We start from the raw sequence: 9,651 nt of genomic DNA, 5'->3' as shown, positions 1-9,651 counted from the left end.
ACAGAACAGAAACAAACTGTCACATCCACTTCTCCACATCAACAAGCCCAGACTGTTGTTTTAACGCTTAAGTTAAAGGGGGGCTGGGGTTAAAGGATGCCCGGAACATGTAAAAACTAGAACGCCTTGCAGCTGTATGCCTCCACCTACCTATTCACGGGACAGATGTGAGGTTAGAGAGTGTGTGTGTGTGTGTGTGTGTGTGTACCTGGTTGATCTCGTCCACCACTCTGAAGGGGCAGCGGTTGAGCTCCTGCAGGGCCATGAGGTAAAGCATGGTGGAAACGCTTCGCTCTCCTCCACTCTGGTGATATGCTGTCAACTCATGGAGCTGAGTGCTGCTGTGAAACTTCACCCGAATTCGGATCCCGTACTTGTCATACTCTTCCTACATTGGACGGACAGCAGTCATTTAACATGGTAATTATTAAAAATCTTATCATCTGATATCAAAACAATGACAAGATCTTTACCAGGTTTTTGGATCATTTATTGCCTAAATTAAAGTCCTCAAGTGTCACTTTTGAGCCATACAATTTATATTTCAAACATTCTACCAATGTTCCTATTCCTACAAGCTCCTGCAAAAGGGAAAAAAAGGTTTTACAACAACCAAATCCACAGAAAATACAAACCTACATAAACTCCAAGTTCAGTTCTGTCGTCAGTTCAGTGAGAAAAAGAAAACAACCAATAAAATCACCCTTGTACCCAGAGATGTCTGATTGGGAGTGTGTGTTTTTACTTGTGTGCTTGCATTCACCTCATTCTCTGAGTGCAGATCAACCTCTCCTGCACACTGCATGGAGCGGAAGAAATCACTGAACTTGACATTGATCTGCTCAACCAGCTGCTTCAGAGGGTTCAGCCAGCGTTCCTTAGCCTGTGACACACACACAGTAGTCACTATGCGCAGGATGTCCATATGTGTCGTAGCAGAAAAGACAGACTGATCCATTATTCTTAAAAAATTTCTGGGAGAACTGCTGCTGTAAAATAGTCCCACACCTCTGACATGTTCTGTCGGTACGTGTTCAGGGCGTTGTTCTTCGCTTCCAGCTCCTTCTCCAAATTTTTGATCTCCTGCTCTCTCCTGTTGTACTCGACAACAACCTTCACAGCAGAGAGATTTAACATAGAAACATTTACACTTGCACTAAGAAATCTGGATCATTTTCTCTGAAAGATTAAAAAAAATAATTAAGAACAAAATCGGGTGGCCTGCCTAAGTCAAGTCTATGTGTGGGGAAACACTGGATTTCTTATTGCAAATTAAACTCCAATTCTCCAGTGCTCTTCTTACATTTTCATTGAGGCCAGTGAAGCACTCAGCTCTGGACCGCTCCTCATTCAGCATGGCATCAATCTCATCCAGCGTGTCAGGAAGCTTGCTGAAAGCCTGCATTAACAAAAAACAAACATTTTAGCTAGGTGCTTTCGGACCAAATGGTTCTGGGGACTTGGTTCTATAGATTACCCCGCTGGGGAGCACCCACAGAAAATACACACCTTTGCAGGCCTTTTTCAGTTTGCATTCCCAAGGGAACGCTGAAGTGACGTAACACTAATCCGGCCGAGTGTTAGCAATTAACCAACAAGCTCACAACAGTTAACACACAGTGATACCACAATGCTGGTAAGTATTTTCTTTATATGTTGCCAATATTAATTATATAAGGAGCCACAAGCCCTCTGCTTACGTTGGCAGACTGCAGCTCCACATACCGCTGCTGATGGCTATTGATCGTTATACATGGCTAACAGTACAGAGTACCTACCCTGAGTTAGGACCTGAAAAAAAGTCCCTCGGAATGGCATTCTAAGAACTATAATGGTTCTCTGTTCCTCCAGTGAGGACACACATAAAGGGGGTACTTTTTCCAATAGTTCTAACAACTATGAAAAAGTTCATACAGTCTGAAAGTGCCTAATATCTCATGTTTAAAAGGGCTCCACAGCAGTGATAAGATCGCATGAAAAGGATGAAATTCTGTACAAAGTGGCACAGAAGAAGAGGCTTGTTTCATTCAGTGCTATAATGAACACTGATAACCACTCACAGTTTGCAGGCCTTCGGGTAATGGCTCATCAGACTGAATCCGACAGATCGACTTTGCGCTCTTCATCAGTTCTTTGCATTTTTCTGTCAGCTGGGTCTTTCTCTGCTCTAGACAGCTCAATTTTTTCTGCAATAACACAGAGAGGTAATATAAACCTGTGATTTATAGCAAGGAGTATGTCATGTAATACAGGAGTTAAAGTGAAGGACATTTCAGCAGGGTGCATGCTTGCTGGCTAGGGGTTTTGATTCCTGAGCCTCTAAGTGAGCAACATACTATCAGAACTTTCCTTCCTCCATGAGGTTGTAAATATCTGAAAATGTGTGTGTGTATAACACTTACATCAAAGATCTTAAGTCCAGAGGCGCCTTCTCTACAATCATTCTCCAGCTTTGTCTTCTCCGCAATCAGCCCCACAGTGTCCAAAGCCAGGTACACCTTCTCCATAGTCAGCTTGGCTCTCAGCTGCAGATGGATGAAAAGACAATAAAATGGAGGCCACAGAATGGAGGAAAAGGATCCAACAATTAAAGCCAAAAAAGGGCAGAGGTGACCATGACAGACTTACACTTTTATAGCAAGACAGGGAAAAAAGTTTTAGCATTGAAAACAAAATCAACAGTCATGATGACAAAAATGATCTTTCTTCAATTTTATAACAAATGAAAACACAGAGGGGAAGTAGATGCAGAGACAAAGAAAAGTACCAACGCTGAAGCAATCAATAAAAAAAAGAGAGACGACAGGCCAGTATTCAAATTTTGAACGTCATCTAACCACAGCTATTAAATGCAAAGCAGGTATATACAGGTTCTTTATCAGTACCTTCATTTGCGTCATGAGTCCGGTGACTATGAGCACCTTCTGAGAATTGACAGCTGCAACTTTCTCTTGTGTCTCTTCTTCAAGCTTCTTCAGGTTAATAACACTCTGCTCCATCTGCTTCAAACTAAAGACATGGAGTTAGACCAACACTTAACCATACTTATACAACTTTACAGCGACGATGTACCATAACTTCCGGACTATTGTCTATAAGCCGCAGGTGTACACAGAAAGATTTTTTTAACTTTTAATTAAATAAATGCTTTTTCCAAACAGTGCCTGTAACACGGCTGGTTAAAAAAAAAAAAAAAAAATACAGTAGCCTACCAGAAAAGTCACTGATCACTATCTTCATCTTCCTCCTGTGCACTAAAACCACTAAAGCTCTATTTCCTTCTTCGACAGCCAGATCGATCACCTTTAACTTGAAAGCTCCATCATATGCATTTCTTTGTGTGTTTTCCATGATGAGGGTGTGTGTATGAAGCGCAAAATGACTGATCTGAAGAATTTAGTGAGTGTATTTGATTTAATTCGAACAGTTTCATTGGTCCACTGTGATCTGTTCAGTAATTTCATTGGTCTGATGTGACGAGGCTAAATGTATTGGCGACATGAAGCTCGTTAGCCAGTAAAAATCCATAAATTAGCTGCATCATTGTTTAAGCCCCAGGGTTCAAAGCGTGTGAAAAAAGGAGCGGCTTATAGTCCGGAAATTACGGTAGTAATTATGGATGTAAATGTATGGCACGATAACTACATGTAGTAGTCTGACATTTTAAAGCAGCCTTACCTGTCCTGCTTGGTGCTGATTTTCTGCTCCAGTTGTCTTTTTTTGCCCTTTAGTTCAAACAGGCGTTTCTTTTCTGCCAACAGTTCATTGTCACGTCGTCCCAGGGCTGCGGTTTCCTTCTGCAGAGCCTTCATCCGCTCATCTATGGCATTTAACTTCGACTCACAGGCCTGGTCGCAGTGGAAGATAATGGTTAAACTCTCGCCTCAGTTAACTTCAAACAAACTAACATCCAAGATGTCTCGAGCTGTTGTACATTCATAGATTACCAAATACCAGACTTGTAAAATGTCATGTTTCAATAAAAGAGTTGGAGCTTTACTTCCACATTTGGTCCTTTGTCTCCCCCTCACCTTTATCTTCTCTTCCAGTTCCCGCTTTTCCTCAGCATCCACAGTGATGTTGAGAAACTGAGAAGGGCGCACTGCAGAGTTACTGGTGCTAATCTTGTTTGAGTAATGTGACCTCTTCAATGTGTACCTCTCGTCTACTGTGTACAACACTCTGAGGTAGGGCTCCTCGATGACCTGTAAGAAAGAAAATGGACAGAAAGGTAGGTCAGCAGATATGAACATAATGAATAATCTAAAACACACATAACACAAGTACTCCTAGTATGTTGTCGTGAACTATCTAAATTACAATGGTTCAGCTGGAAATATCAGGAGAAACATGTACATCTGTCAGATGGATGGTGGCTTTTTATAGACCTCACCACATATCAAGTCTTAACCTACACAGTTTCTCTTGATATCCAATTTATTTGAACAAAGAGGCAGAATTCTAAATGACATTCACTTCCTTGTTTATCTGGTGTTGTGTTCTGTGAGCTTGAATAATGTGGGAAGAGCAACCAACCGTTTTAATCATGGCTTTGGTTTTATCAGTGCCGACAGGCACATCATGCACCCGGTACTGATGACAGAGGTAACTCATCACTTCATCAGGGGCATCAAACAGCTCACGTAGGTAGGTGAAGAAGCCAAAACGCCTGCAAATAAAAAGTAAGAACATTAAAAATAAGAAAGTACATGTAAAAAAACAAAAGCCACATTTAAATTAATACACATACACAAAAAATTAAGTTCATATTGATGTTATAATTATTACACCACAAACAAAACTTATTTTCTCTCACCTCAAGGACTCAATATGTCGGGATGGTGGTTTTTTAGACCACGAGTCCTCCGGAGCAGAAATGCAGTTCACCTTCAAGTTCATTCTGTCACGGACCTGAGGGTAAGGACAAGTCAGACTAACTTGGGAAGGTAAAAAACAAATGGACTTTCCATACAAAGTATGGGTTTGTCTGACATTAGACCCAACTACAATTTGCATTCAGAAAGATTTCATCCTCCACCTGTAATCAATATCAACAGTCATACTCTGCAGGCTCCTGACCTCAGTCATGAACTTCTCCATGTCATCTTTTCTCTGGAACACGAACGCCCGCAGGTCATGGAATGGGATGTGCATCTCTACGTACTTGGCAAAACGATGATCTCTCATATTAATCTAATGTATTAAGAAAGACTTAGTATTAGGACTCCACAGTAGAAGCAAAAAGTATCACCATCACAATACAGACTGCCGTCCTATACAAGTCAACAAAGCCTCCATCCATCCTGATATATGGGGAAGTACCCTTTACTTCAACTAATAACCGTCCCTGGTAGGCCAGTGGTTAAGGTGCAACGCTCTCGCCGCAGCGGCCCGGGTTCAAGTCTACATTTAGCATTTATAAGCACTGTATAAACATTCAATAAATTGTTTACAACACTAATATAGTTACATGCAGACATTTAAGTGGTTTTAATGTACAGTATTTTTTAAGACATATTCCATATTATTACAACTATTTCACAATTTTTTTTTTACATTATCTCATTATACACCAGTCTCCACTCCTGGGTGCCCACAAAAGGAGTCATAGTTGAAAAAAACATGAATGAACACTTTAACAGTGTTGTGAACTGGTTATAGAAAGTTTATACACTGCATATAAATGTTAGTGTAAAAGTGAAGCAATACAAGGTCCACTGAGACTCACCATGAGCATCATGGGCTCATGGACATTCCCTTGAAACAGGTTCCTGTTCTGTCTCAGCCACTGGAGGGCGCTGTATGTATCCCTGTGGCATCCTCGTAACTTCTCCTGTTTGGCATTCATCATGTTGTTCATGTCATTGAGCTTCTTCTCCAACACTGGCAATAAAAATAAAAATGATCAGGATGAAACACACATACTGTCCTTAGCTGACACTGAGCTATAGCACCTGTCTAAGCAGGATTATAACATTAAAGAGTCCATGGCATGCTCATTTTGCTTGTTTCCAGCCATTTAATGTTTAATCTTGGATACCTCTAGATTAGCTTGGCAGCCCGCATAAGTCCAAATAGTCTGCAATTATTTCAGAACAATAAAACCCAAGAGCCTCTTCCTAAAAACAAGAGGACAGTTCGTGAACGTGCACACCTCCTGCTGCCGAGTTTGTCAAAAGTGGATCGCACAACGAACTATAACGGCATCAATTAATTTGAATTTCTCCTCCATAGACACAAGTATTGATGAAAAGAGATGTAACACTCTAAACAAAGCAGGTATTTGAAAAACCCCATATTTTAACCGACATAATGCAGATATAGTAACTTCTCCAGCCTTGCAACAATTCTCTAGAGAAACAAGGCATTAACAGACATGTAATGTGTGTTTTGTTAAACTTACCCTTAAGTCCCACCGAGTAGTGGAAACATCACTCCCTTTCAAGTAGCTGCAAGGTCGGTAAATCCAACCGGTGGTCACTGCGTCTTCCCCCACATGACCTCATACAGTCCCAAAGTAGTGAAATTAATTCCAACAGGTACCTACACCATGGATCATTAATCCTCTCGTAACCGGCAACACATCACATGTGGCAGACACACTGGCCTCAAGCTGTCAAAACAAACAGGTACTGTGCTTTGGGGGAATCCAGCATTAATGAACTGATCATTCACCTCCCCAGGGGGCTTCACTGGCCGGCTGCTTGTAGGTTAGACCCGGTTAGATAAAATAATGAGTCCCTGTACAGGAACATTCCCAGACATGCAGTAACCTCAGGCCCTGTATTTTTCTCCACATTCTCTGGTCACAGTGCAGCAACAGGAGGTAAAATACTGTATATCCACAAAACCAAGCGCAGTTGATAAATTCAACTTTTAAAATGGCACCGGTGGATGTCACGCAAATTCACATGAACGCGCAACTGCCTGGAGATTATGACCAAGGATAAGGATAATCACCTTTATTGGCCAAGTATGTTACACACAAGAAATTTGTTTCCGGTACAGAAACAAGGCAGCCATCTGCGGAGCCAACTCAACCGATGGCTCTAACCATCGGGGGCAACGTGGGGTTCAGTGTCTTGCCCAAGGACACTTCGACATGTGGACTGCAGGCACCGAGATTTGAACCTTAAACCTTCTGGTTGGGAGACGACTGCTCTACCCACCGCACTGTCGCCTCCCTATTCAAGGAAATCCTTAAACTATCATGCGAGACTTTATTTTCTTAGAAAAAAAGTCTCATGAGCGAGAGTTTGTGAGACGTGTATAAACCGAGTTGTTTCTCCATCAAAGTACTAGAACATATGTACACCTCATTTTTTGAGCTTTAGGTCACATCTAAAATTATAATTCACCATTGTAGCATTGTAGATCATTCAGAAAACAAGGAAAAGCATGACATGGGCTCTTCAAATATACGTAATAATTAAATCTTTTCCTACCTAAACCTGTGTAAACACTGTATACCCTAGTTTGCATGAGACTCACTTTTGGACTCAGCGTGGAGGTTGTCCCTCTCCCTGCGTAGGTCGGCCTTCTCTCCCTCAATCTTGGATCTTTCCTCATGGATTTGCCTCAGCTCGGTGGTGACAGCATTGATCTGCGGTGTCACATCTGGTTGGTCGCCAACTTTGGCAAGCTCTGCCTTCAGGCCCTCAATCGTCTGTCTGGTGTTGCTGATTCGCTTCTGGTGGTCTTCCTCCTCCATCCGCTTCAGTCTCAGCCTTTGTTTAATGTCATCAATCTGCAGAGAAGAACAAGAAGGTTTGTCGTCCATTACGAACAATCCACAGCTTGAGCTTCCTCTTTGTTTTACCTCAACACCTCACATACATACAACACTGCAATCACCACTGACTTACAAACTAGAGATTCATTTATTACATTTGTCTTAGCTGAAAATAAAATATTGTTTAATTAGTTTACATTTTGTGTGGCAAACAAAAGATTCTTATTATTTCAATCAAATGACAATCATTAGCATCTTTTAAGTGTGAAAGAAAAGTTAACTGCGTTATGAAGAGAAAAAAAAATACAAAAAGTTGCAAGTCACATAATTACAGTGGCAAAAAGGTTAAGTGATGAGTTATGAGTTAACACCATCTTAATGAATAACACAAAAACATTTTATTTCATTCTTGCACATTTTTCCAAGTTAAGGGTTGTGGATTTTGTTCCTCTTCCTGAGCAAAGACAAAAATTCAGTCTTACCTCTTTGTGTTTTCGATCCAGCTCATCCTGTTTCTGTTTGCACTTCAGAGAGGCTTCTTTGATGGCGGCCGTCTGAAACACATCAACCTCATCTTTACCAAAATGAGCTCACATATCACATTGTAGTATTCATTCTACTGTAAAGAAACATGCTTGAAATCTAGCCACTAATTTATAATGACATCAAACCTACTTTCAAAAGGTCTATCATTCATTTTTATTACTCCTGTTTCACATTCATTCCTCATGCCCAAAATGGCTTTCTAGAAAACCATTCAAGTGCACGTATTATACTCTGAATACCTATTAGTAATTCAGAGTGATCAGTGAGAACTACTGCTGATACAAAACATATTGGAAATTTACATCTAGACAGACTGATAGTAAAAATAAATGTATCACTGCCCATATTTGTTCTTTTAGACCAAATTGTGAATACAAAAATAGTTGCTTTCACACCTTAGTCTTTATTTGTGCCTCAGTGGGCTTCAGCCGGTTCTCAATCTCATGGATCTTCCTCAGCATGGGAGCCTGGGCCTGCTTCAGAGCAGAGAGATGCCTTTTGGCCTCCTCTCGCTCCTTCTTCACACCGTTAAGCTCTTTAAGGGTGGTCTCATACTCCTAGTGTCACAGGGAAACAGAGACAAAGCTAAGACAAGCAATAAATAAATAAATACAAATCTAACAGCCTACTGTGTTTATTTGGCTCTCTTTTCTACACAGCATTTCATTTAGACCACTCACCACCCACGGTTTCTTCTTCTCAAGCAACTCGATTACATCCAGATGCCTCTTCTTTTCATAATAACGGTTCACATCGTGTTTATTCCTCTCATTCCTCTGTTTGGCCTTTTCTAAGAAGCTGGCCTTCTCTTTCACAACACTCTAAAGGGAAGAAAACAACCAACAAACACTGAAAACCCTACAAAACCTTGAGGCAAAGCTGTCATTACATGATTTTAATTTGGAGAAAAGTTAAATAGTCTATGATGTAACTGTGATTTTGTTTTGTTAAAAACTGTACAGTACTGACAGACATACAGTAAAGAAACAACAGATATTCTAACTCCAAGCTAAAAGAAATAAACTTACACAAAGTTAAAAAAAAAAACTCATTATTTCTACATCTTTTGAAAAGTAAATTCATTTTTCAACAAAAATTTGGTATTCAAAACTGTGTTCCCACATCGGTGTGTTAAGGCATTGCCAATGACTGAATGGGAGATAAAGAAGTGATGTGAGTCACAGCTCCCGACCTGCTGTACATGTAGGTATAAGCTTTACATTTACCTCCAGTTCTCGCTCTTTGTTACGGAAGTTTTTGAGCTCACAGTGGTATTCGTACATCTCTGGTGGTCCCACTGACTTCTCAGTTGCCTCCAGCAACTCAATTTTGGACATCTTGGCAAACTCTCCCACTTTTTCCTGAAGGTATAA

General features: G+C 40.7%; 1 protein-coding gene across 1 annotated transcript in view; it reads right to left on the bottom strand.

The window, feature by feature from the left end:
* Window positions 1-9,651, bottom strand: part of smc5 (structural maintenance of chromosomes 5) — a 12,951-nt gene that overhangs the window by 1,127 nt on the left and 2,173 nt on the right. The window contains exons 5-22 of the mRNA XM_020620058.1: window positions 9,505-9,639; window positions 8,959-9,099; window positions 8,674-8,835; window positions 8,215-8,286; window positions 7,492-7,747; window positions 5,729-5,883; window positions 5,080-5,193; window positions 4,817-4,911; window positions 4,537-4,669; window positions 4,032-4,205; window positions 3,679-3,848; window positions 2,886-3,009; window positions 2,403-2,525; window positions 2,061-2,186; window positions 1,304-1,399; window positions 1,009-1,113; window positions 764-883; window positions 163-388 (exon numbers count right to left, since the gene is read on the bottom strand). Coding sequence (XP_020475714.1) covers window positions 163-388; window positions 764-883; window positions 1,009-1,113; window positions 1,304-1,399; window positions 2,061-2,186; window positions 2,403-2,525; window positions 2,886-3,009; window positions 3,679-3,848; window positions 4,032-4,205; window positions 4,537-4,669; window positions 4,817-4,911; window positions 5,080-5,193; window positions 5,729-5,883; window positions 7,492-7,747; window positions 8,215-8,286; window positions 8,674-8,835; window positions 8,959-9,099; window positions 9,505-9,639 — 2,527 coding nt within the window. The remainder of the gene's footprint in view (window positions 1-162; window positions 389-763; window positions 884-1,008; window positions 1,114-1,303; window positions 1,400-2,060; window positions 2,187-2,402; window positions 2,526-2,885; window positions 3,010-3,678; window positions 3,849-4,031; window positions 4,206-4,536; window positions 4,670-4,816; window positions 4,912-5,079; window positions 5,194-5,728; window positions 5,884-7,491; window positions 7,748-8,214; window positions 8,287-8,673; window positions 8,836-8,958; window positions 9,100-9,504; window positions 9,640-9,651) is intronic.

The sequence above is a fragment of the Monopterus albus genome, unplaced genomic scaffold (genome assembly GCF_001952655.1).
Source record: "Monopterus albus unplaced genomic scaffold, M_albus_1.0 scaffold6.1, whole genome shotgun sequence".
NCBI lineage: Eukaryota > Metazoa > Chordata > Actinopteri > Synbranchiformes > Synbranchidae > Monopterus > Monopterus albus.
Note: the sequence above shows the minus strand (reverse complement) of the source record. Positions and strands in the feature narration are given on the sequence as shown.